At 43.2% G+C, this 26,257-nt stretch overlaps 3 protein-coding genes across 6 annotated transcripts; 1 reads left to right on the forward strand and 2 right to left on the reverse strand.

Moving 5' to 3' along the window:
• The first annotated feature begins 284 nt into the window (after positions 1–284).
• Positions 285–13,042, forward strand: LOC121730478 (sodium/hydrogen exchanger 10-like). 3 transcript variants are annotated; one of them, XM_042119530.1, is made up of 21 exons: positions 285–1,449; positions 1,527–1,752; positions 1,911–2,067; positions 2,147–2,321; positions 2,456–2,691; positions 2,966–3,087; positions 3,221–3,347; positions 3,432–3,510; positions 3,576–3,676; positions 4,751–4,884; positions 5,409–5,512; positions 7,372–7,483; positions 7,677–7,852; positions 8,115–8,189; positions 8,377–8,521; positions 8,688–8,959; positions 9,909–10,062; positions 10,438–10,508; positions 11,055–11,076; positions 12,603–12,673; positions 12,895–13,042. In XM_042119530.1, exons 1-21 carry the CDS (start codon positions 352–354, stop codon positions 12,931–12,933), a joined length of 3,696 nt encoding a protein of 1,231 aa, XP_041975464.1. In that variant the 5' UTR covers positions 285–351; the 3' UTR covers positions 12,934–13,042. The 3 variants fall into 3 exon arrangements, with proteins under 3 accessions (XP_041975464.1, XP_041975472.1, XP_041975481.1); XM_042119538.1 differs by lacking the exons at positions 10,438–10,508; positions 11,055–11,076; positions 12,603–12,673; positions 12,895–13,042 and having other exon boundaries at positions 8,708–8,959; positions 9,909–10,045; XM_042119547.1 differs by lacking the exons at positions 9,909–10,062; positions 10,438–10,508; positions 11,055–11,076; positions 12,603–12,673; positions 12,895–13,042 and having other exon boundaries at positions 8,115–8,233; positions 8,688–8,738.
• A 1,036-nt stretch (positions 13,043–14,078) lies between these two features.
• LOC121730700 (death-associated protein 1) lies at positions 14,079–15,801 on the reverse strand. The gene is made up of 2 exons (XM_042119842.1): positions 15,622–15,801; positions 14,079–14,834 (listed from the first exon to the last, which is right to left on the reverse strand). The coding sequence occupies exons 1-2, from the start codon at positions 15,671–15,673 to the stop codon at positions 14,581–14,583; spliced, it is 306 nt and encodes a 101-aa protein (XP_041975776.1). The 5' UTR covers positions 15,674–15,801; the 3' UTR covers positions 14,079–14,580.
• Positions 15,802–17,225: 1,424 nt separating this feature from the next.
• Positions 17,226–26,257, reverse strand: LOC121730577. 2 transcript variants are annotated; one of them, XM_042119696.1, is made up of 12 exons: positions 26,092–26,257; positions 25,233–25,412; positions 23,461–23,541; positions 22,026–22,141; positions 21,591–21,713; positions 21,313–21,496; positions 21,106–21,226; positions 20,574–20,736; positions 20,230–20,363; positions 18,046–18,156; positions 17,675–17,812; positions 17,226–17,528 (listed from the first exon to the last, which is right to left on the reverse strand). In XM_042119696.1, the coding sequence occupies exons 1-12, from the start codon at positions 26,217–26,219 to the stop codon at positions 17,226–17,228; spliced, it is 1,782 nt and encodes a 593-aa protein (XP_041975630.1). In that variant the 5' UTR covers positions 26,220–26,257. The 2 variants fall into 2 exon arrangements, with proteins under 2 accessions (XP_041975630.1, XP_041975623.1); XM_042119689.1 differs by having other exon boundaries at positions 20,230–20,366.

The following is a 26,257-nucleotide window of genomic DNA, read 5'->3' on the forward strand; positions in this document are numbered from 1 at the left end:
GACGCTACCTATATTATTAAGGTTTTTGCGATGCGAAGCCGCAACGCAGTGTTGAGGTCTGCCGCCTGGGCCTTGGCCCTAGCAATTAGTTACGAACTGCCGACTTATAAGTGCAATGATCAATGACCAATCTAAATGGTCATGATTACATCTCAATACATGTTGAATATTATGTTGAAATTACTACTTTATACTTTATTTTTATTATTTTTCAGGACTACTTACGCTGACGGGATAAATGTAAGTAAAAGCATAGAAGATGAACCTACAAGTTTCCCCGATGATAATGGGAGGCCATCGCTGGCCTACCCCACTACTCTGTCATGCTTATTCATATTCTCGACTATCCTCATGGGCGTCGTGGTGCGGACTGTCATGCTGCGGACGAGCACGTGTGTGCCGTACAGGGTCATCATGTTCGCGATAGGTGGCGTGGCGGGCCTCTGTGCCGGCAAGTACCCGGGGTTCAAGCCCCTGGTCGAGGTATGCTACACGGACGTCGACGTTCTGCTGCTAATGTTCCTACCGATATACGTATTCTACACCTCCTACGCTGTCGACGCGCACTCTTTTTGGAAGAGCTTCCCTCAGTTCGTGCTGGTGGGCGTGCTGGGAATGTTGATGACGACAGTCATGACCGCGTTCATGGCGTACTACCTGTTCGAGTCCTCCTGGGAGCTGGGCACGTGCTGCCTGTTCGGGGTGGTGTGCTCGCCGATATATCCCCTGGAGGTGGTGAGGCAGCTGCGGGAGCTGGCGAAGGGCAAGTACATAAGCGTGTTGCTCCTGGGCGAGGGCCTCGTCGGCGACGCCACGGTCATGATCGAATTCATCTCGGTCTACGGCTTCATGGCGATGGCCCTGGACACGGCCTCGCAGATATCGCTGTTGATCCTACGCTACGCCGGGGGAGGAGCCCTCCTGGGAGTGGTGATGGGAAAAATCATCGCGACGCTAGTGTCGTTGACCTACTACGACCTGCTGTGCTGCGTCACCGTGACGCTGGCCGGAGCGTACCTCACGTACTACGTCGGCGAGAGATACCTCTACGTGTCCGGGGTGCTCGCGACGATCGTGGCCGGCGTGATCGTCGGTAAGCGCAAATCCACCGTGGCCGGCGAGGTGGAGCAGACCATGTCGCAGTTTTGGGGGATCCTGGCTCACTTGGCCAACACGCTGCTCTTCACGATGGTGGGCGTTGTGATATTCGAGCGAGTTAGCTCCGTTATCACCGTCCGCCAGGTGGCTCTAATCTTCGTGACTTACACGACGGTGTACTGCTCGCGGCTGATGATCTACCTGGCGATGACGCCGGTGCTGCGGCGCGTGGGGTACGGCATGGGTTGGCCTCACTCGCTGGCGTGCGTGTGGGGCGGCCTGCGCGGCCCGCTCTCCCTCTGCCTGGCTCTGATCGTGCTCTACACCCCGACGCTCTCGCGTGCTGGGGAGGTAAGGTTAACGTTTTGACTGTATGTACTTTTAATAAAACAATGTGTATTTTATTGGCTAAGTAAATTTTATTCTAGGTGTTCATAATACAGACGACGGGACTGGTGATGTTATCCCTTATAATCAATGCGACGACGATGCAGAGGCTTCTGAAGATGCTGGGTCTGGCGGAAATCTCGCTTGCCAAGAAGGCCAACATGACCAATTGCGTCCGGCGCATCATATCTACTAGAGACCGCTGCATATCCATGTTGAAAATGGACAAATTTCTAGCCGATGCCAATTGGGATCTCGTGCAATCAGGTAAGTATTATTTTTATAAAAAATAGTAAATACCTACTCGTCATATTGCGATTATCAATTTTCCGCGGATTTGAAGAAAAATAATACTCAATCATTATTTCAAACGTATTTTGTAAATAAATAATATTTTGTAAATGAATGGTGCGTGTACGTTTGAGGGACGACGATCAAGCACCCGTACCAGCTGCAGATGTCCCGGCGGGTGGAGGAGGAGGAGGACGACACGTATATGGGCTACCGCTACACCGTCTGCCCCGACTGCGAGCGCGAAATACCCAACGAGCCCACCAAGAAGGAGTTCGCCGAAATGATGAGGTGAGAACTGAGAGGAGATCCGCAGAAATATCAATAATCAAGACCATTTTGATGCCATAATATCTACCGCCAATTTTAGGGAGGCCAACCAAAGAGTTTTGAAAGCTTTAAAAATCTCTTATTGGCGCCAGTACGAGCACGGGAAAATAAGCAAAGACGGCGTTAGGTTGCTCGTGCAGGCCGTCGAAATAGCTTCCGACATGGACGACGGCAGGATTAACATAGAGCAGCTCGGCCACTTGTGGAAGCCCAAGGTAATTTTAATTTCATGTATTGTAATTTAGGAGAACTTCGATAGTTACGAGTTCGATTCCCGCGATGGAACAAAGTAGAAATGTTTTAAAAGTTTTAAGAACCTTCAGAATGTTTCTGGTTGTGTTATATATAGGCGTACGCGGTGTGGATTAGGCGAAAGCTGGTCGACATGATGACGCCCGAGGCGGCGAACGCGCAGGTGCCGCGGCAGCATTGGCGCCAGCGCTGCTACCGGCTCGTCGCCAACCGCTGGTTCGACCTTGCCATCTACGCGGCCATCCTGTGCAACACGCCCGTCGTGCTGTGCGAGGTGTTCATGGCCGTGCCCGTTACCCTCACCGCCCTCATCACCATAAAGTCACTCAACTTGTTAGTATAATTTAAAATTTAAATGAATCTCTACCCTTGGAGTTCCTTCCTTCTTCCTTTCTTCGTTCGTTCCTTTTCTCACTTTTTTTGGTAAAAAAGTGGGCCCCGTACGAGTTTCTTACACCGGTTCTTCTCGCCGGGCTAGTTCCCGAACCGGTGGTAGGCATCATGTAGAGGTTCAGAGAACATTTGCAAAAAATTATTCTGAATAAAAAAGTTTGAGTTTGAGTTTATTTTTTGTTATTTCTCTCTTTTTGTCTTTCGTGTGCTGCAGAGTTTTCTACATAATTTACGTGATCGAGATGATACTGAAGATGGTGGCCTACTCGATACGCGGCTACTTCAAGTCCCACTGGAACAAATTGGACTTCTGCATCATAATAATGGCCACGGGGGGTGAGACATTATCTTCCTCTACGAATGAATATTAATGTTTATTGTAAACACGCAAGTAGCACGGGGTGGGGTACACATTACTCCTTTTTGAAACTGTATCAGTGATATTAAGCTAACGTGACTGTTGATGCAGACCTGGCGTTGGACGTGGTGGACTCGTGCACGCCTTGGGACAAGTGGACCAACCTCAACTCTAGCGTGCTGACCGCCACCAAGCTGCTACGGATGCTGCGCTTCCTCCGCCTCTGCAAGCTCGCCAGGTCTGTCAGGAATCGGGAATCTTGGTATGCTGTAGGTATGCTGTTTACTTCAAACGTGACACAAACTTAAATGATTATTTCCAGGGTATCGGTGCCGAAAATAATGTCGTACATAGACAGAGTTATTGACATACAACTGGCGTTCGGATATGACGTGGCTAAGGTAAGACAATCTTTAATTGGTGTTCTGAAAAGTGAAAAAAAACTTAACACATTGATGTTATAAAGGGTTTCGTGACTGGAGAGCAGGAGGTGTGCTCCCTGCTGCCGCAGCTGGTGGATAACGTCGTCATACAGGAGACGCTCTACAACAGGCTGGAGGGTGACAGGTTCCATTTGTTATTGTTACGTGCTAGGGTTCAAACAATTTGGAGAGAAAGATATCGACCTACTGACTATCTTGAAGACTTTATTCACTAGAGCTAGGCCCAACACAAAATTAGCGCATCCAAATCAGGCGCGGTCAGAAGGGGGGGAGGGGGGTTGGGGGGTCTCAGGGGACATGCCCCCCCCCCCCCCCCCCCCAAATCTAAGGTTAAATTGAAAAATCTCAAAAACTTGCCAAATAATAAAAGGAAATTTCTAATAATTTTCCTACAGTGATACATTTTTAGTGTAGTGACTATAGTGAGAGACCCCCTCTAAAACTTCAGGTTGTGACCGCACCTGGTCCAAATACTAAGAACTCACAATGTCCTAGGTCGTAGCCGAGTCGTAGGTTTCACTGATACCTAATTGATATCACTCTTGATCACTTATTGTCACTTCAATTCGCGTCGAAGATAGCTCAACTAAACTAAACTATTAACTACTCGCCTCGGCCCATATAAATAGCCTGCGGCTATTTATGTATATTTACGGCCGAGGCGGGTCCCAGACTGTTCTAGAAAGTTCCTTCCTAGAATGTGCCCGACTCGCGTAAACAATACAATAGTATTGAATGTTTCTGGAATTCTAACGTCATCTAGTATCGAGTATAGGTTTTAAGTTGTCTTTGTTCCCCGAGTGGTTCCGCTGGTTGACGCTAGATGGCACTGTGTGTCCGTAACATTATTGTATCGTCCATTAATAACGTCTCAGACAGCATGTAAATACAGCTTGCAAGTTTACCTGTCTATTGAATGTAAAATTAGTCAACACAACATTTTCTCGGCTATCTACTTCTTGTAAAGTATAGGTAAGTAAGTATCTTTCGATCTTTATCGACTACGAGACACGCTTTACAGTCTACGAGGTAGTTACTTAACCCGGAATATGTTTTTTAAAGATTTTGGTACTTACATTTTAATATTGTATTCAATACTTACCTATATATACCTTGTACGTGTGTCATGAGTCATGACTCATGAGATGCTTTCGTAGTTTTGCTGTCGTGTTTTGAGCATTCCCTTATATGCATGCAGACTGGCAGTGACGCGACAACTGGGGCTGCTGCAGCGCGACCGACCCTGGACCGCCATCACGGTGAAGACGCGCCAGGCCACCACCTCCACCCTCAACATCATGCTGCTCGACGCTGCTCAGCTCAAAGAAGAAGGTAAGTTAAAATACTAGTACTCTAATATATTAAGAGGGTGACTAACCTAAAAAATCATACATCGTCCTTCTCTCCTCACGATCACGCCCATCTTTCATATGCCAGGTGAAAAAGGATGACGCGGAATCATCGCTAAGTTAGTTTTTTCTTATTAACTCCATTAATATACAACATTTTAAAAATCCGCCAGGTCAGTGTCTTAATGATAGAATTTTATACAATAGAATTTTGTACATTAATATGAAATTTTCGTGAAAATTAGATGCATGTTTGTGATTTTTTTCTATCGAGAAAATTTTATGATATTATGTTTCCGCTCAGATCAAAATTTTTTAAATATAATGTAGTATCTATGTTTAGAAAATGAAACAATTCGGGGCTTATTTTCAAGTATAAAAATGAATTATAAAATCGTCAATTTCTCTATCTCTTCTGTCTTTCGTTCAGCGAATATAACCAATCGAATTATGTTTTTCAATTTTTTAAAACGACAGTTAAAACATTGTGTTCTTTACATCTTCCAGGATTTCTGGATGAGATGGAGTATCGTTCTCTCGTCAATGCCATACAAAGCAAAATCCAAATGTGTCGACACAAAGGAAGCTTGGTGGCGCCGTCGTCGCCCGAGGCGAGCAATCTGTTTTCAATCCATACTAATATTATAAATGCGAAAGTATCTCTGTCTGTCTGTCTGTCTGTCTGTCTGTCTGTCTGTCTGTCTTGCTTTCACGCCAAAACTACTGAACCGATTGCAATGAAATTTTGTATACAGTTATTCTAGAGTCTGAGAAAGGACATAGGCTACATTTTGATGTGGGAAAATATCTTATTTCCATGAAAATTTCGATGAAAATGAATTCGCATTGCGCGTGGCCAGCGCTCATCCCGGGGGTCCTGGGTTCGAGTCCCGCAGGCGAAACAAAAAGTTTTCAATGTTCCTGGGTCTTGGATGTGTATTAAAATAAAATTTCAAAAATCTTAAACATATTTTATGTATAATATTATAAAAAATCCAGAAATATATCGATGGAATGAACATTTTAGTTCTAATACGATTCAACAGATGGCGTTTTATTTTTTACTTTATTGTAACATAGAACTAATCATACTTATTAGTTAGTATGTTTTTGTTTATAGTTTTTAATACGTTAGAATATTATGTTTAATAATATTATCACTTGGTATAATAATAATCAATCTATCTTATCTTATGTAGAACTCCTACTGCATTTCTAATCCATATTAATATTATAAATGCGAAAGTATCTCTGTCTGTCTGTCTGTCTGTCTTGCTTTCACGCCAAAACTACTGAACCGATTGCAATGAAATTTTGTATACAGTTATTCTAGAGTCTGAGAAAGGACATAGGCTACATTTTGATGTGGGAAAATATCTTATTTCCATGAAAATATCGATGAAAATGAATTCGCATTGCGCGTGGCCAGCGCTCATCCCGGGGGTCCTGGGTTCGAGTCCCGCAGGCGGAACAAAAAGTTTTCAATGTTCCTGGGTCTTGGATGTGTATTAAAATAAAATTTCAAAAATCTTAAACATATTTTATGTATAATACTAGCTGTTGCCCGCGACTTCGTCCGCGTGGACTTTAGTTTATAGCGCGCGGTGTCAACAAAATTTGTGTCAAATTTAAAAACTTTTTAATACCCTGGTAAGTGCTTCCGGTGTAGCGCGGCCCTTAATTAATCAAAATACCCAAAAACAGCTATGCAGTGTGCACATAATCTATACTAATATTATAAATGCGAAAGTATCTCTGTCTGTCTGTCTGTCTGTCAGTCTCGCTTTCACGCCAAACGCCAAAAGTATCTCTGTCTGTCTGTCTGTCTGTCAGTCTCGCTTTCACGCCAAACGCCAAAACTTCCGAACCGATTGTAATGAAATTTTGTATACAGATAGTCTAAAGCCTGAGAAAGGACATAGGCTACTTTTTTACTGGAAAAAAGGGTTGAAAGGGGGTGAAAATGCGTAAATTTGTTCAAATTAAGTTAGTTCCAACAATTCATAATAGATGGCGCCGTGCGTCTTCTACATCGCGCTGACGCTTGCTCAAAAGTCTTTCTATAAGACGTGGTATCATCTTTTTAAGTTTCGATTTTTTTCGATTGTTATATCTATTCTACGGTATTAAATAACTCAGTACTTTATCTGCAGTGACGTAACCTTAAATCTATCAATGATAAATAGTTTATGGGTAAAGTTGTGTAATTGGAGGGCTAAATAAGCTTTAAAATTTGGCATAAAGTATAAAGTTTAATATAAAAAAATGAAATACTTATTGTGTGCACACTGCACAGCTGTATTGATTTAAGGGGTACCAGGGTTTTTTTATAAAAGCTTTTGACACCAATTTTGTTGACATCGCGCGCTATAAACTGAAGTCCACGCGGACGAAGTCGCGGGCAACAGCTAGTTTATTATATATTTTTAGCATTTTCCACGTGGACTCTAATCGGCTTTTCTTTTTCCAGACGCAGCTGCGTGCGGTGTCGTGGCTGCAGGGGAACCCGAGGATAGCGGACTTCTTCATCGAGAACTCCGAGATACACAACTACAACATCAACGATATCCTCGTATCTAAGGGTAAGCAATTCTGCAATTCTGATAAGACTAGCGTAAAGCGTTATGGACTGACTGAACGAATACAAATAGACAGCGCTGCCGACTTTTCTGGAGATCAATGTTCACCACCTACCTATCACCTGACCGAGGCGCTGGTAGAAGAGGTCCCAACTCCCACCAACTCATCCGGTTACATAACGGCACAGTCGTGTAGGGGAGAAGCCGCGCGGTCTGTACATCCTGGTGTCGGGGCTGTGCGAGGCGACGTACGTGCCGCCGGACGAGCCGCCGGACGACGCGCTACCCAACTACGAGTTCCTCACCGACCTCAAGTTCGCCGAGCCCCGCCAGGACTACATCGTCTCCGGGAACGCCATTGGGATTATAGGAGTAAGAAAGCGGCCTAATAGGCTAATATTAATGGTGTGGCGGTACCCACAATTAGCGTTACAATCCTGCTTCGCGCTATCGAAATTTTGTGTGCGTCGCGATACCTACGACAGATGGAATGTATCACATGGGCTTCGGCCTGACCCAGTATACCACCTCGCTCGGTCGGAAGATCTTCCTTTGCGGCCTCCACGCATTATTCCCACCGTGGTAATAGTAATGTGACTAGTACGGTGTTTGTCATATTTTCCCGGTGTCGCAGGTGCTGACTAGCCGGCCGTACAACTACACGGTGCGGTGCGACACCACCGTGCAGGCCTACTTCATCACGTTGCAGGTCATCAAGGAGGCCTTCAACTTGGCCCCGCATCCCATTTCAGGGTAGGCTTTTTAAATGTTATTGTCATTTCTTCCGTTCTATTATATGTCTGAAAAAGATGGAACTATTCGACAGACGCTTAGCAGTATCGACTAACCCAGACTGATCCAAGAGGGCCTTAGCGTATATTTAAGTATATTTACAGTCTGGAGGCGGCGATGTGGCGGGAGATCGGCATCAAGCTGGCGATGATCATCTTGCCGACGGTGCCCGCCTTCCACGGCTGGTCCACCGAGAAGCTCAGCATGCGCCTCGAGCACGCCTTCGTGCCCTGCCTCAAGGCCTTCAAGGTTTTACAGTTTACTCTCCTCATAATTATTGAAAATTCTTATTGTAGACTTCAATAGAAACGGGCGAAACACAGTTTGTGCAGATTAATCTTGTAACTTTTATGCAGGCAGTAAATTATGTGCCCTATTTTCTTAAGAGTTAATGTTTTAAATTTTATATTTCGAGGTGGACGTGTGAACTTCCAGACGTTCGTGGTGAACGAGCTGATGGAGGACCTGGTGCTGCTGGACGGCGTGTGCCAGGACGCGGCGACGCGCGAGGTGTTCCAGCCGCCCAGCTACCTGCCGCGCACGGCGCACCGCCTGCTGTTCCCGCGCTCCTCGCAGCTGGCCGTCGGCACCGCCTGCCCCGACACGCGCCTGTTGGTGGTCGGCGCGCGCGACGCTAACGAGGTCGACATCATGGAGGATGAGGTCGACGATTTGCAGTGCGAGCTGGTGCGCGCTTCACAGTTCACACAAACATAAGTAGCGACCACTAAATTGGATGAAATATTTGCAAACTCGAAAAGTGTCTATGGCTGAGATTTAAGAAGTAGTAGATACTTTTTTCTAGCTAATTATATTATACTAACCGAAAATCAAAAAACCTACAATACCAAAAGCAATGATGAAAAACTTAAAGCAGATATTATGTTACTACCGCGCGCGTTGTGAAGATTCAAATACGGCCCAATTGGGCCGTCTGTTATTTAGTCTGCATCGAGCGCAGTCACGAACGTACCGCGTCTTGTCTTACCTAAATAAATTGAAAATGACGTCGTGCGTGTTTCGAAAATGTACCAATTATGATTCGAAAGTAAACAAAACACATGGAATCTCTTACCACCACATGTCTTGATTGCAATAAATACCTCGATTTTTTACATTTTCAATTATTTTTTTGAACCATCTGGAAAAAAATCGAATTTTCGTCATATCTCAGGCGAAGAAAGAGACAGCGATACGATTCGACGTTTAAAAATAGAACTGTCTCTTTTATGTAAATTGTTTTTCGTATCTTTTGTTTCACTTATCTGTCAAATTTGTCAATGTTTGCAATTTTGAATTTGAAAATTGTTCGGAAGAGATTTAAACCGGAAAATAGTATGGACGTAACATATCTGTATAGGTAAGTAGAATATCATTGGCCAAAAGTGATTTGAATCAATAAATTTTAGTAGTTTTGGGGACATGCATGGCGGCTGCAAAGGAATCTTCCGACCGAACGAGACAGCATGCTCGGTCGGGCCGAAGCCCCACTGACGTCATTACTCGTTTCAGACGTTGTATTATATATGTTACGCTCAAAGACCGAAAACGCTTAGTGAGCGAAATTCGTGACGTGACTCGTGGCACGCGTCCTCGTTTATTCGAACCATCTCAATTGTTCCATCTCGTGGTATAGGTATCGAACGCGTCGTCGCGCTGCCTGTACCATCGCGCGGCGCGTAACCTGTCCGCCGACCTGCGCACCATCAAGAGCTCCGTGCGTGCGCGCAGGCGACGGCGCGGCGCGCGGCGCGTCAACTACCGCGACTCCGTGTGGGGGAAGAGCAGCTGTGAGCATAGCTGGGCATTAACTCGTTAATCCGTTAATTAACGAAGTTAACATTTTGATTAACGGATTAACTTTTAAGTTAAATTTAGAAAATCTTAACGGACACGTTAACTTCCGTTAATATGTAGAAGTCCGTTAATCGCTATTCCAATGCCTGCCTTAACCGCACAGCACCACCACTTTATTTACCTCTCTTAAAAAATTTAGTTTTATCAAAGTCAAACACCCAAAAAGATATACTTATATTGTGATCTATCATCGATGATTTACATCGATGCTATCTATAATTACATTGGAAATTTTCGCTTGTTGTTACCGATTGCGAATGATTCTGTTGCTAAAATGAAATGCAGATAATAGCGTATCGTTTGTGCAGCGATGATCACGTCTCTGGCGTCGCACGACAAGGAGTCAGCCAAATACTTCAAACCGAGTTTCCACAACGTGGTATGTATTTTCAATTAGCTTTTTAATTTTGATGAAAATATTGTTATCTTCTTGAATAGCTCCTATAGAGTCCTAGACGACGCTATAGCCTATAGCTCTGCTAGGAGTAATTGTGTTACGCGGTGCGATAACGATCCCGCTCCTTCGCGTGTAGCGTTGACGAGGGCATGGGGGGGTTTTAGTCGGTAAACCTCCGGTGACCCGGAGGGAGTCCGACATACCCCTGGGGATGCGTAAAGCATTTCCCCTCCTCAAAAAAGAAAAAAAAAAGCCTGTAGACGTTGTTTTAGGGCCAACCCACACGTACCACAACCACACCACGTCGCAACGACAAAATGCCATCAAGCAGTGGTTGGTCGGTATCACACAAGTGGTCGACAACGACTGCAAAACAATACATGTGAATAGCAGTTCTTTTACAATACGAAATATGCGCCCGACCACGTGGTGTGGTTGTGGTTGTCGTGTGGTTGTGGTACGTGTAGGTTGGCCTTAAAATGTTATCGTTCAATTCCATGTTACTGATACATGTCGCTTTTGTTGCAGCCTGAGAAAGTGGAAGCTGCAGGTAAGTTTAAAGTTGGGTTGCATCAGAGGCGTGGTTAAAGTTAAATTTTTATAGTTAAATATGGCGTCCTTTAGCTTTAACTTTAACCGGAGAAATTCACGTATGAGCGGAGGTAAGGCCGCCATATTTAACTTTAACCAAAGATTTGACATTTTGCACTGTAGTCAAAGTTAAAGTTACAGTTAAAGTTAGCTGGTACAACCTAGTCTTAGGGTCAATCCAGACTGCAACGCGACGTATGGATTTGACAGATTTCAAATCCATATAAATTTGGAAAATATGCATCTAGGTACGCGTCGCGTTGCGGTCTGAATCAACCCTAAGGTTGGTTTAACTTATGGAGGGTAGATGGCTATAGACTACACTCCTTTATGTTAACTACAATGCAAAATGTCAAATCTTTGGTTAAAGTTAAAAATGGACGTCATCAAGACGCCATATTTAACCTTAACCATTATCACAGAATAGATAATTAATAGTACAAGTACCATTATAGAGCTCGACAAGGTTTTAGGGCGAAGCCAAATGTGAGTTGTGAGTCGCAGAATTTCTGCCGGCCAGAATTCAGCTGCATTCAGTTTCATACAAAAGTCCTGTTTGATTCACACCGGAAATCCGGACGGATTTCCGGTTTTCGGTTTGGCTTCGCCCAATGCGCGTGGCGAAAAAAGGAACTAACGCTATCATCATACAAAAACGCAATTTTTGATAGTTCGCCTTTACCAGCAGCGCCCCCGCCCACGTTCATTTATAACCTTGTTGTTCTGTGACTAATTTTGCAAGCCTAATCTAACGAATTTATAGGTTAACTGACTCAATAAAGAAGAAAGAAAGGATAAATGAAAAAGAAAAGAAACAAATTCACGTAACGCGGTATACCTAAGATCCAATCCTGAATTTGAGTTCGTGTGCGGTGTGACCGAACGCTATGGCCTATGATCTGCCGAACCATTTATCGAACCGCTCTTTCCATCATTTTTACCGCTCATTCAGTTATTAGACTGCTCAATTACCTATTTTTAGAATTGGCATTGTATGATAAAATAACCGACTAATTGATTTTTGTTACTGCTGTACTGTTTTTATGTCGCAATAATTAATCAATAAATTTTTCTACTTATCATAAATAACATCTCAAAAAATTTGTTCCACTTTAAATCTATTTAACTAACATTAGAGTCTAGACCAGTGGTCCCCAATCTTTTTTTCAAACGGGCCACAAACATGTTTTGGTCTTGGTGTCGCGGGCCGCAAAAAATTTTTTTAGGGTTAAAAAATAACGTTTTTCAAAATTACTTATTTAAAAGTGGAACAAATTTCACGACTTTCGCGACGACCGGACGTAACATTATGTATTTTGTCGGTGGGCGTTAATTTCAAAATGGTTTAACATCACGCGGGCCACAGATAAAGTCCGGCCGGGCCGCGGGTTTATATTTATTTTACTTAAGTGTTATAATTATTAGTTTAAGTAACTAATCACAGTATTCAATTAAAAATTAAATACTTTGCTAAACTTTTTTCAGATGATGTTATTCCTCGAAGGCACATCCCCATACCGACCACGTCCACTCCGGCGCAAAACTCTGAACACGAGGTGAGAATGTTTAACGAGGTATTCCGACACAGGATGAGGCCTGTAGGGGCTGTAGGCTGTAGCCTGTGGACACCGGCCGCGGCAGTCGTTTATTGAGCAATGAATCAAGATTCAAGTCAAAAGTTACGACCTTAAACCAGATTGGTGGTGCTAATAGAACATTAGAGATAAGTATCAGTAAAGAAATCACTGACGAGTGACAAGGTATTGCTTTTCCGCAGATATACAACACAATGTTGAACAAAGGGAAGCGCGGATAGGGGGCAGACCGACCCTCTGCATAGCACAATAACTGTACTTAAATATCTGTATACAGCTTATAATTTATTCCAAAAATTTTTATTGAATTAATAAACGAACTCACATGTATTCCGTTTATGTTTTCAAATATTCTCTGGTAAAACATGCAGCAAAATGCGACACTATAGATGTATTTTTCTTTTTGTTCTTCGATATTGACAGCCCAGTACAGAGATACCGTTATAAATAACAGAAGTTAAATAAAAGAAGCGCCATGTTTTTAACATTTTTAATAACTTATTTCACTATAAAAGCAATACAACTTATGGTCCCAAATGTTAAATCATTCAACCAATTAAATTATACAATTTTTATTTACATTTTTTAAAAATTTTTTTTCATAACCACACCAAAGAATTTCCAAAGAATACTTTTTTAAATGGCTAACATTTGGACTTATTTAACATAATAATATAAAACATTTCTTATAGTAGGTCGAAACTTTGTTCACTAAAGAGAAATGAATTAAGTTTAAAAAAAAATATATGCCAAAGGAATGTTAAGTAAAATACAAACTTTTTATAATAACTGAACTAACTACTAACCGTAAGTATTAATCTTATTATCAGTCAGTTACAACAAAAATAAAAAAACAAGCTGATATAATAATTATATCTTTGTGAGTGCAATACAACATTATATAACATAGTAGACACCATAAAGTTAATATACCTTGTGGAATAGAGCAACAATCTCGAGCAGTGTTACTGATAGTGACATCTCTCTTGCTCAGGCCTTTGTTTCTCTATTCTGCTAGGTCTTAGGCTAACTTTATGGTCGACACACTTCTGGCCATTATCATTAGTTGCCAAAACAAACACAATGGGACATTGGCCTATGTTGTAAGTCATAGGGTCTAGGTGTACCAAACTTTTTTAAGTTGTTAACCCATTAATGACATCTTGCTCCTCTTAATATAGTATTAATCATATTAAATAACACTTTGAAATACATGCAATGCAATTTATTAATATAAATTCGGAATAAATAGATAACAATTTTACTCTTCTAATAGTAATATTTAAAACCACAAAATTTTATATAATTAGTATAAAGACAACTATTTAAAAAATTCAAATAAAAAAATATATAAAATATTGCCCATGTTTTTAAGTATGATAATAATATATAATTTTACAATACTTATTTCCCATTTTGACGGAAACAACATGAAAGTAAACTCCAAAATAATATGACCATATACTTACATTCATTCTTTCTGTGAACATCAAAATTTGGTAGTACACAAGTTCTATATAATTATAATGACATAGTTTTTTAAGTTTATGTTAGGTGTAGGAGTACAATAATTAATTTACTTACTCTATTTACACAGGTGTCATACAGTCTCGTTATAAGCAGTTATAAAACTAAATAGTCTCACCATAGCTAACAAGTTACGCATTATTATTTATTATTTAAACTGGTTTCAAGTAAAAATATCTATCAATACGTAAAGTTACGGAACTGCATATGCAATGCAATGCACATCAAATTAGAACACCTTTTGAAAGATTAAATGTTTGGATGTTATGGAATCTTTTACTTCTATTTTATAGAGATGTTACACACCTAACACAAGACCGATATGTTTTGGATGATATCATCTACTTCCTGGGTTGCTGGATGTTGGGGCAGGGCTTAACGTTGATGTGCGCAGGAGGCTTCGGACTGTGAGCCACCTGGGCCGCTTGCGGTGTGAAGTCGGCATTACCTTTGTTGGGTGCTCCGGAGATCGTGATGGGGTTGGTGGGCACAGGCGATGGGCCAGAGAGCCCCGTCAGGTCCTCGTTGGGGAGCTCCTTGCCGTCCTTGGTATGAGGCACCTTGTGCTGAGTGATCCTCATGCCTCCCGCTTTGACTGGAAAACGGGCACATTTAGTTATAAACTAAAGAAAAGTTACATCTGTGACATTGACTATATTTTGTTTACTCGCATCAGCTATTGATCACATTTTTATAATTATTGCATAACCATCTCATAAAATGACATCACTCTTCAATTAATGATTTAAGTACATCACAATCTCATCTCAGAAAGAAAACATATTTAATAGGTAATAATAATATTGATAGTATGTACTGGTACATCAAGTTAGAGGGTATAACAAGTATGTACACCAAAATTTAAAAAACTGTCTAGTACAGTATTCTTCTGTTACTAAATAAGTTATTTTTAGTTTTCTTTTTATTAGTTTCAGCAAAACCAACATTACAATACAGTCGGTTCTGCTGATAATAAAATTATTTCCAATGACTTCAATACTAGATAACGTCGATAGAAAGAGTACAGCAAAGTATTAACAAATGAAAGTGCCATAAAATATTAATGTTATGAAAAGTGCTAAGTAATTCACATGCTCTAATCCTGTATACGATGTACTTTGTGTATGAAAATACAATTTTTTGTTCCAACAAGATTGAGTAGGTATTGAAGCGAAATAACCTTGATGTTAATGTCTTTGTTTAATAACATTCGTTTAGCCACAGGCCCCTCCGCAGGTAAAGGATACGTACTTTCAAGGTCATATTCAGCCGTACCGAAGAAACGATAATATACGCCTCAAACATTATTACAAATTTTGTTAAGGAAATGTGGTAGAAACAAACAAAAACAGGAGCATTAAATCAAGGCAGATGAGACTCACCCGCAGGAGGGTGTCCTGCCTTCAGCTGATTAGTTTCTTCGGTTGAGGACATTTTAACACGGGTATATGAAAAATATTAAAATGTTTTAGTGAAAAATAAAACGATAAGATCAACGTAAATTACGCTTCGTAATTATTGACAACGTGTCCAATTCAATACGAACCGCAAAACAAAGTCACAAACCGAAAATGACAAGTTTGGCAACTGTCAGCTGTCAGAAACATTCAGTATTGCCAAAAGAAAAAACACACGGACTCCAGTTTATAAATCGATAATTCACCGTTCACGGCAGGCCGCCTTGCCGTCCGCGGTCCGCCGGCTAATGCAGGATCATAAACTTACGAGTTACGACAGTAATAAGTCTATGTGCGGGATAGTGAATGGTGTCGCAGGCCTGCACCGTGAATGGGCCACTTTATTAATTTTTCGAGTCATTTTCGGTCGATAATAACGCATGCGATATTGCGATATCTGTTTTCACTTGTGGCCCCGACTGGCGCAGTCGGAAACGGGCTGAGATTTTGTTAAGTGTGGGTGCGGCGAAGCATAAGATAACCTCCTTCTGGATGGTCATTTATGTTTTTTTTTATAGTTACACACTTCTGCGATAATAACGCCGCAATGGAAGTATACCGCAAAAACGCAATTTTCTTATACCGTACCTGAGAGAGATGGTATAATAATGGTAATATAATAAAAAGCGGCGCGGCGCTTTCTAGTAAGAAATATCGGACGATGGGACGCATTATCGCAATACCACATCATACATGCGTTATTATCGGCCGATAATAACGCGCCTGTCTGCTGGAGGCTTTACACTTAATAACCTATTTATATTTAGAATAAAGAACCAGCCAAGTGCGTGTCGGGTATCCTGTCAAGTACGGTTCCATAGTACCTAGTTTTTGATAATTTTTGTATGTTCAATGAATGTACATTTATAACCTGTTTTACACTACTCAACCATTAATATACACTACTCAACATCATATCAGTTACGTTCAAAGGAATTTGTATTCTGTGCACTGGACTCTAACGATTTTTTCCACTTTAAAAATTTATATTTCACAAATGGATCCCTAATTTATCGGAAAATGATCTATGAATACTCGTAATATTAAAAAAAAAAAAACAAAAAAAATCCTGTCCACCGACACCCCACATGGTGGGCCGTGGGGTGGACCCGAAAAAAAATCATCCCCACTTGATGTGTAGGGGAGGTACCATAATTTTTTTATAGGTACCATTTTGTCGACATCATTCATGCCGCATTACAGCTTTGTAGGTCAAATCCGCGGACGGACAGACGGACAGACAGACGGACGGACAGACCGAAACTATAAAGTTTCCTTGTTGACTACGGAACCCTAAAAATGAATAACCATTTACTAGTTTTATTAGTTTCGCTTTAACTCGAGAACGGTTAAACCGATTTTGCTAATGTTAGTCTTAAAATAATCGTGGAAGTCTGGAGAAAGTTTAGTGACACGAAGTTCATCGGCACATCTAGTAAGATAGGACTAAGTATAAAAAAAATCTATATTTTAATTAGGGTTAGTTGAAACTATACAATAGGCACTTAGGTAATTTTTTACGAACCACATTATTGTAAAGCTTTTATTTTGGATCTATGAGGAAGAATAACGTCTCTATCATCGGATCCGGGTTTAATGGCCTCTTTTTGTATTTGTAAGATCATCCGCAACATGAAGTTGACGACCTGCGCGCAAGTTCCTTCCCGCAGACGCGTGAAGCTCTTGTTGGGAAGTGGTTCTCCCTGGATGACGACAGTTTGTTGGGCGAGGGAGGCGATTAGGCGTTTTATTATATCTATCTTCTTATTGGCGGCCAGCGGTCGTAACCGAATTACAAATCTCAGTAAGTATTCGATTAGTATCACATCTTCCTGTGAAAGAGAAGAAAAAACATTTAGCATCTATTAATTAAATAATAATTAGTCAAAACTCAAACCTCGAGATGGAATTGCGATTATAAAAATGTATCGCTTTTACATTAGTGACATGTTTTGCTAGTGCCAGTCTGAATGTTTACCATTTTCATGGCGGGTACACAGGAGTCGACGCGGTGCGAGCGACTGATGATGGTGGCGAGATCCTCCGTGCCCAGCACCGGCGTCTTTAGCCCCTCCAGCCACTCGAACAGCAGTCCGGTCAGAATCTCAGGGTTGTCCTACAAAAAGACAAAAAAATGTAAAATTGTCTTTCCGTCGCTCAAGGGTCAACAAATAAGACATTTTTTAACCTCCTCCTACAGGCTGAAGGCCACTGTTGTTCTTTAAGATGTAGACTGTGGTATACCTAATATTATGTCGCGACTTCAGAAACATTGGATAATGCGTCGATTCAGTATTGTAAGCTGTTTGGTCCGCTACAAGTAATAATCCTGCATGCTCTGGAAGTTACCTCTTCGTCTATCCTGGCCATCGCCTCCCGCCTGTGGTCGATGTCGCCGCGCAGCTGCTTGAGGTGCCGCTGCTGCTCGCTTGGAAGACTTTGGTGATCACAGACGAACGCCTGAAAGATTAAAACAACCACGTTTAAATAGTACACAACAGATTTGCAATGATGTTGGGACTATCCATACTAATATACTAATAAGTAATATATACTAATATATATACTTACTAATATTATTATAAATGCGAAAGTGTGTCTGTCTGTCTGTCTGTCCGTCTGTCCGTCTGTCCGTCTGTCCGTCTGTCTGCCTGTCTGTCTGTTACCTCTTCACGCCCAAGCCGCTGAACCGATTTTGCTGAAATTTTGCATGGAGATACTTTAAGACCCGGGAAAGGACATAGGATGCTTTTTATCCCGGCAAAATGTACGATTCCTGCGGGATAAGCGAATTTTGGCGTTGCGGGCGTCATCTAGTCTTTAAATAAAGCCATCTTATTCGTTACACACAACATATTTTTAACCGACTTCCAAAAAGGAGGAGGTAATAACAGCCGCGCCACACCGGAATGGCAGCGGCGAGGCGAGCACTTTCAGTGTCATATTATTATGATTTATCTGCATTATTGTAATACATAGTATCGCTTGAGAAATCGCAGCCGCCGGTGGCCGCCAGCGGCCACGAGCGGCCACGAGCGCGGGCACGGGCGGCCGTAGAGTTCTGTGGTATAGTACGCGATATGACGCGATGGTTTATTAGGTAACTAAAAGAGTGAAATTATTATTTTTAACAAAAAAATAAAACCGACTTCCAAGGTAAAAACAATAATAACATCCTCATAATATGAACTAAAAAGTCGGTACCAGATAGCTGAATCTTCAGTCTGCCAGAATATTTGAAACTTTTGGAACTGGCACCGACTTCAAAATTATGAGGATTGAGTACAGAAATAGTAGAGTTTAAGCCGAATTTGGAAAAAGGCACTATTAGATAGGAACAATTATTTAAGTAATAATTTTTAGTTCATATTATAAGGATGTTATTATTGTTTATACCTTGGAAGTCGGTTTAATTTTTTGTTAAAAATAATAGTAAGTATGTCATAAAAATAATATGTTTTATAACCAAAATATATATATCCTACATAAATTATATAGAACTACTAAGAATAATTTATGAAAATTGAAAATAGCACCGCTGACATAAAACTCAACAGTGCCGGTCCTAAATTCCGAGTACTCAAAGGCGTCAAGCAGGGTGACCCGCTCTCTCCCAAACTTTTTACCTGCGTGCTTGAAGAGTCAAGAGGTTTTCAGAAAATTGAATGGTCCTTGGGAGGCACTGGGCATTGAAGTTGGCAAAAAAAGTCTCACCAACCTTCGTTTTGCTGACGACATTGTACTGTTTGCTTCCACAGCCTCCGAACTGCAAAAAATGCTCCAAGACCTGAGCACGGCAAGCCTCGAGGTGGGACTAGTTATGAATAGGTCCAAAACAAAAACAATGACCAATTGCCCGAAGCGTAGGGTTGAGGTAGACCAGCAAGCAATGCAATATTTAGACGAGCATATCTACTTGGACCAGATAGTTTCTTTTGAAAATAGACAAGGCAAGGAAGTCGATTGCAGAATCGAGAACGCCTGGAAGAGCTACTGGTCCATGAAAACGCTGATGAAGGGGGATTTACCAATCTTCCTGAAGCGAAGACTCGTCGACGTGTGCATTCTGCCCGTCCTAACCTCCGGTGCGCAAACATGGTTATTGACCGATTCGCAAAGGTCTCAACTCGGGGTATGCCAAAGAGCAATTTAGTGCAGTATGTTATGAGTAAAGCTTCTCGATAAAATAAGAAACACCATGCTGCGCTCCCAAACGGGAATCAAGGACGTAGGTGTCAAGGCGGCCTAGCTGAAGTGGGAGTGGGCGGGTCACGTTAGCCGCATGCATCCCGATCGCTGGGCAAGAGTCTCAACAGAGTGGGCACCTGAAGATGGACGCCGCCGCCGAGGCCGGCCTAGAAAAAGGTGGCGTGACGAGCTGGAGGCATACCATCCAGGCTGGCTATCGGTGGCGCAGGAGCGAGAACAGTGGAAGATCCTGGCGGAGGCCTTTGCCACTATAGGCTAATTATGATAAAAAATTATAAGTAATAATAAGATGTAGCAAATTTATTGTTTAAACGAGTAAATTACCTCGTAAACTCGCACCGCGGGGATGGCGCCGCCGCAGCCGCCGGTGATCCGGCTGACGGACTCCAGGTTCCGCTCCACGTCCTCTTCCAGTGGATCCCGCCACTCGATCATGGGAAGAGATGCTGCCGTCACCTCTGCCATGACAATTGTTGGTTAGACGTTCAACATTGACTACGTATTTGCCTATTGGGGGTTGTAGATTACTGTCTTGTAATCTGTTTAATCCGGGTCGCACCAGAAAGCGCCTGTTACGTGTCAGTTCCTACCAACAGCCAAATACCAAGAACTTCTTAGTACAAAATATGTCTGAGGATTGAAAAGTATATTAGAATCTATACACTTACGTGCAATCTCCTCAGGAGTGTCGGGGTCGGGCGGGCGCGCCTGCTTGAGATAGTACACCAGGAAGGACTTGTAAAAGGGCCTGTGCCGGAGCCCCATGTCCAGCCCGGAGCTCCGTTGGCAACCGCACAGCTGCAGCAGCCGCTCTACTATCACGTACACTATCTGACAAGCGACAATAATTGTATTTAGAGTAGTCATTTTGGCTTAGTGATATAATATTCTTCAAAATAATTACCTACTAAGGCTCACTTAGGTAAATGCGGGTTGATAGTTCGTCTAAATATTACGATCCATGATGACCACGATGATCCATGCGTCGGATGGAAATGTAAAAAGTCGGTCCTGCGCCTTATCTCTCGCCAGTCGCAGTCGTGTCGGTCTTCCGTCCCACTGGGTTACGAGAGTAATAGAGCTAGTGCTCTTGTGTACTGCGCACACACTTGGGCACTATAAAATAACTCCTGCGTAACTGGCCTGGTTACAATAAAACCGGCCACCGTCACCGAAACCGGTGTGGGAGTTATTATATACTTTTGGCAACTCTTTGAAGTTCCTCTCCTCCAGGCCGTGCAGGCAGATCCTCTGCCTATGCAGAAACTGGCGCAGCGTGAACTCCGCCGTCCGGCGGTCCCGGCGAACTGATGTGTGGTCCCTGGTAAAGGATAGTTATTCCATTTCAGGACATTAATTAAATCCAGAATATTTAGGCGTTTTGCAAAACTAAGATCCTCTCCTCACCTGGTGCTGAAGACGACGGTCTGGGGCAGCAAGTAGCACTCAAACTGCTGCACGCAGCGGATCTGGCCGCGGGTCTGCACGGCGCGCGGCCGGCGCCTGCGCACCAGCCTGATGGCATCGTTGGCGCGCATCCGCATCGAGTACACCAGGTAGCACGCTATCAGCACACCCGTTCTGCCCAGACCTAAACAGAAAGGCTTAAAAGAATATCGAAAACTTCAGTTAAGAGACACTATTTTGTCAGCATAACGCTTTGATCATAATGTAGCTATTGTTACCCGCATGACAGTGTATAGCGACTCGTCCCTGCTGCACGGCGAACGACAGCACCTTGGCCATGTCCAGCAGGCTGCTCAGCGTCGCCTCGCCGTAGTCCGGCCACGCGAAGTTGTAGTAGTAAACTGCACACATTAAGCCACATATCACTGTCTGACATTCTAAAAGTACATCAATAATTTATCTAGCTTTTAATCGACTCTACAAAATTAAGTTTATTCAAGAGTTTGGTAGACACTCATCTCAAAAATGTACTAACATCGTATATGTAACGCATATCTCATAATATGGGGGTTCTACGCGAGTTCTTAAAAATAATTTCACCCGCTTCAATCACTATTGTAGTATTTAATCTGGGATCTTCGGATTAACTTCTCCATCCTGTATCCACCGAGCACCATGTAATCTGTATAGTAGAGGTACAAGGCAATACATACTATCGTCGGCCATGAAGACGCGCGGGTCGTAGGTGAATCCGGAGGCGGTGAGCGGCGGACCGCAGCTGGCGTGCTCGCCCGCCGTCTGCAGGTTCACCACCGACCTGATACCCCAGCTGGACACAGACGGACATAATGCTAAGAGACGTAGCATCGCTATTCGCGTCATAGAATTTCGAGGCTTTAGGTCATGAATCATGATTTACTTATAAAAACTGCATGACGTGACATAAAGACCATACAGTATACTTAACATGACCATTTATCTTTTTGTCAGAACAGGACACCTACAGAATTCCCCCCCCCCCTCTCTTAATTAATTTTATTTTCATTTTATTATTAATTACGAAAGTATAGAGATAAATAATTTTCTGAAAATTTCAAGTGTTCAAGTATTTTCTGAAAATTTATATTGTCGTTTGGTCTGTTTGCAAAAGCAGGACAATTATTTCGGCCTCGCGGGGGACACCGGGATCAGGGCCCCCGTAAGGGCTACTGGCGCCTAGCCTGTGTGCAAAAAAAGGATTTTGGCGCCCCTTAATGCAAATTTTTTAGGTCCTTGGTTTTGGCGCCCCTAAAGATGGTGAATTGGCGCCCTTAGAGGATGGCGCCCGTGTGCATTGCACACATTGCACATATGGTAGCGGGGGCCCTGACCGAGACAAACTGCCCGAAAGCGGGACTGTCCCGCCCAAAGCGGGACGTATGGTCACGTTAAGTATACACGATCGTCGTTGATCATGGGCAGTAGACGAAGCCCTTCAGTATACGTTCGTAATAACTGGTATGAATTGATCTACGACGAATGACGATGTAGGGTGCATTGAAATCAATCAAAATGTCATCGTGTCACGCCTCGGGGTTGGACCCATGCGTGATAGGTCGTCGAGCAGGGTCTATGGCAGGGTTACAGTGTCATAACCTGTCGTCGGACACAATACTCAATAATGTAGCTCGCGCGTTATGGGGACTGGGGACTGGGGACTGGGGACTGGGGACTGGGGACTGTGGACTGGGGACTGGGGACTGGGGACTGGGGACTGGGGACTGGGGACTGGGGACTGGGGACTGGGGACTGGGGACTGGGGACTGGGGACTGGGGACTGGGGACTGGGGACTGGGGACTGGGGACTGGGGACTGGGGACTGAGGACTGGGGACTGGGGACTGGGGACTGGGGACTGGGGACTGGGGACTGGGGACTGGGGACTGGGGACTGGGGACTGGGGACTGGGGACTGGGGACTGGGGACTGGGGACTGGGGACTGGGGACTGGGGACTGGGGACTGGGGACTGGGGTCTGGGGACTGGGGTGCATCGTCGCAAGATCGATTATAATATTTTATAAGTCGCTTATAATATTTTATAAGCGACTTATAAAATATTATAATCGATCTAAATATGTGCAATATGGGTGAGGATACGAGGTGCGTCACCAGTGGAATTGCTGCAGCAGGTTGCGGGCGGCGAGCGCGGCGGTGCTGGGCCGCGCCATCGCCACGATGTCCTCCGTCACCCTGCACACACACACACACCACACTGCACTTAATATAGCATACACAACTGCATCGACGTTCAAGCTTTGAATTTGCTAAGTACGTTTAAGACTTTAAGTACACTTGGAAGAAAAGCAATGAATTCTAGGGAAAATTCTCCAGAAAAGTGATTCAGTGCTCTACTCGTATATATTATTACATAATATATCTATTATCTACATAATAATATAATCTAATTCGTAGATCTAAGCATACAAATCAACTTTACCCAAGTCTGATTTTATCGTGACAGCCGCGTAGTTGCTACACTGGATATGAATCCAAATGATGTATTAGTAATAACAAGCTCTCGGTTATCGGTAGGATCTTGCGACGTTTTGCTTGTTGCGAATGTTTTTACTTTTTATTACCGCATTATTTAATCACAAATTCACCTAGGTACAACTTTATAATACTACACGACGCTAATGTACACAGAAAAACATTTGTACGTCGCACTGTAAATTGCATGCTATTAAAATATTGTAATTTATTAGACGGCTGGAGTACAGTCACGCAAATCATTGCTAAGTATATTTTTACGACACGAAAATTATTATTTGACCCATATTAAAAGTGGCCGGCACCGCGCCGCAAACACCGCCGTCGCACGAAACTCCCTGATGTGAAGCTTACACGAATATTGTAAACCGCTTAATTGGGGCTTGGGCTACTGACTACTGTTACGAGTTAGTGCCACAAAATGCTAACAAGTTAACATTCTAATGTTGCAAGTAAATAGCCGGATAGGAGGATTAAATATAAAGTTAAATGTACTCCACTTGCTCTACGGCAGTTTTACAAGTTTTGCGTCTAGTTTGTGTTTTGTTTTTCTTTTGGCACGGTTTTTAGGGTTCCGTACCTAAAGGGTAAAAACGGGACCCTATTACTGCGACTTCGATGTCTGTCCGTCTGTCTGTCTCCAGGCTGTAACTCAAGAACCGCTATAGCTAGACTTCTGTAATTTTCACCGATTGCGTATTTCTGTTTCCGCTATAACAAAAAAATACGAAAAACAAAATAAAATAAATATTTAAGGATGCAAGGACAACAAACGTGATTTTTTTGGCCTTTTTTGCTCGTAATCAATAATTTAGTAGCAGGTAGGCAATTGAGATACAATATTCTTAATTATATTTGTACTTTATTAATTAATTATAACATTAAAATAAAATTAATATTTAAGGGGGGCTCCCACACAAAAACACAAATTTTTGGCAACTTTCTATCAATAACAGCCCCCGTAGACAAGTGGCAAAACGCTTACGCTAACGCTAACGCTAACGCCAACGCTAGCGCTACAAAATGTATGGATTTGACATTAGTATTCGCTAGCGAAGCGATGACTTATGTCAAATCACATACATTTTGTAGCGCTAGCGTTAGCGTTAGCGCTTCGCCACTTGTCTACAGGCCCAGTACCCTGTACCACCCTTCGTGTGCGAGTCCTTGCCGATTTTTATAAAATACATTCCGAAGTCCGGTGGTACAAGCTATAAAATTTTTGACAGATCTTAAAAATGTTATTGCATCTACTGGCACTCATTGCACTGCAGAAGATCACGTCTACGTCGCGAAGAGTTTTAGTGCGAGAACGTGTATGAGAATGCACTCGTAAAAGTGGTACTCGAAGTGGGACGGTGAACTTAAAACATCGCCTGGCTGTCTCCTACCAGTCGGAGTAGAACCCCTGCAGGGCGGCGGCGCTGGGATGCGGGCGCTCGTAGCGGCAGCGCGCACCGCCGCAGAACAGCGCGCACTGCAGCGCCGCCGGCGCCGCCAGACGCAGCTTCTCACCCAGCGCGCTGTACTGGGCTGACGGTGGATCGGCCAGGCGCCGTCGTCCGCGCCGCCTAACACAGGAAGAAGGCGACTACAGTAGACAGGCAGCTGTTAGCCAGCAAGGAAAGAACCGCTTTAGAACGGACAGCTAGACGAACATTTAACCCTGCTCTTTACCCGACCCTTATAAAGCAACATTATATCACGATATCCACTCGCTAGTCTCTATACCGCATAATATTTTTAGCTGGAATCGTGTTTCGGGGAACGGCTGGTGATTATTTTATAGGTCCAAGGCTAAGGTATTTTTCCATTACCTCTTTCAACGTGTTGACCCCTGCAGTATGTTTACCCCGAGTCGTACGCACGGGGTAGGTAAATGTCACGCGTTGCGTGTTCTCCACGCCTCCCCCTGCCCTCCCGGGGGCGAAGCGCGGGATGGCGCGGGGCTCCGGCCCTCGCCGTGATTGTCGCAATTTATTATAATGACCCAATGTCCACTCACAATTTCCCCTGTAATAACACTGATTGGAACTTGAAAATAACGCCACCAATTTCCACGCCAAACAACCGGTTTGGCGTGAAAAATTCCATTTGTGATATGGAAATATGTCCGTAGTCCGTACTAGCACTATAAAAATAAGTAGCTATTATACTGTTAGTTTTAATATCTATCAATCTCGCGTTCAATGTAGAGAACATCGAACACGAGACGGGCAGTCAGCAGCATGCTGGTATATTACAAGTTACCTGGCAGTCTTGTCAGCCGGCGGGTCGGGGGCCACCTTCCGCCGCGCGCGTGTTCGGCACAGTCGGGCCAGCCGCCAGCAGCTCAGCCTCTCCCACACGCTGCTCCGCTCCGACACTCCCTCCGTCATGGTGTTGACTATACGCTAGTTAGTCACTATTGTCGAGT

Source organism: Aricia agestis, chromosome 1 (assembly GCF_905147365.1).
Source record: "Aricia agestis chromosome 1, ilAriAges1.1, whole genome shotgun sequence".
Classification (NCBI taxonomy): Eukaryota; Metazoa; Arthropoda; class Insecta; order Lepidoptera; family Lycaenidae; genus Aricia; species Aricia agestis.

Excerpts from the sequence above, each read along its gene's own strand:
- LOC121730478 (XM_042119530.1), top strand. The coding sequence starts at position 352 with ATGGGCGTCGTGGTGCGGACTGTCATGCTGCGGACGAGCACGTGTGTG. Across the intron at positions 3,088-3,220 it reads CATAATAATGGCCACGGGGG|ACCTGGCGTTGGACGTGGTG; the intron begins GTGAGACATTAT and ends CTGTTGATGCAG. Across the intron at positions 3,511-3,575 it reads TCGGATATGACGTGGCTAAG|GGTTTCGTGACTGGAGAGCA; the intron begins GTAAGACAATCT and ends GATGTTATAAAG.
- LOC121730577 (XM_042119689.1), bottom strand. The coding sequence starts at position 26,219 with ATGACGGAGGGAGTGTCGGAGCGGAGCAGCGTGTGGGAGAGGCTGAGC. Across the intron at positions 25,413-26,091 it reads CCGGCTGACAAGACTGCCAG|GCGGCGCGGACGACGGCGCC; the intron begins GTAACTTGTAAT and ends TTCCTGTGTTAG. Across the intron at positions 22,142-23,460 it reads CTGCTGCAGCAATTCCACTG|CTGGGGTATCAGGTCGGTGG; the intron begins GTGACGCACCTC and ends GTCTGTGTCCAG.
- LOC121730700 (XM_042119842.1), bottom strand. The coding sequence starts at position 15,673 with ATGTCCTCAACCGAAGAAACTAATCAGCTGAAGGCAGGACACCCTCCT. Across the intron at positions 14,835-15,621 it reads GGCAGGACACCCTCCTGCGG|TCAAAGCGGGAGGCATGAGG; the intron begins GTGAGTCTCATC and ends CCCGTTTTCCAG.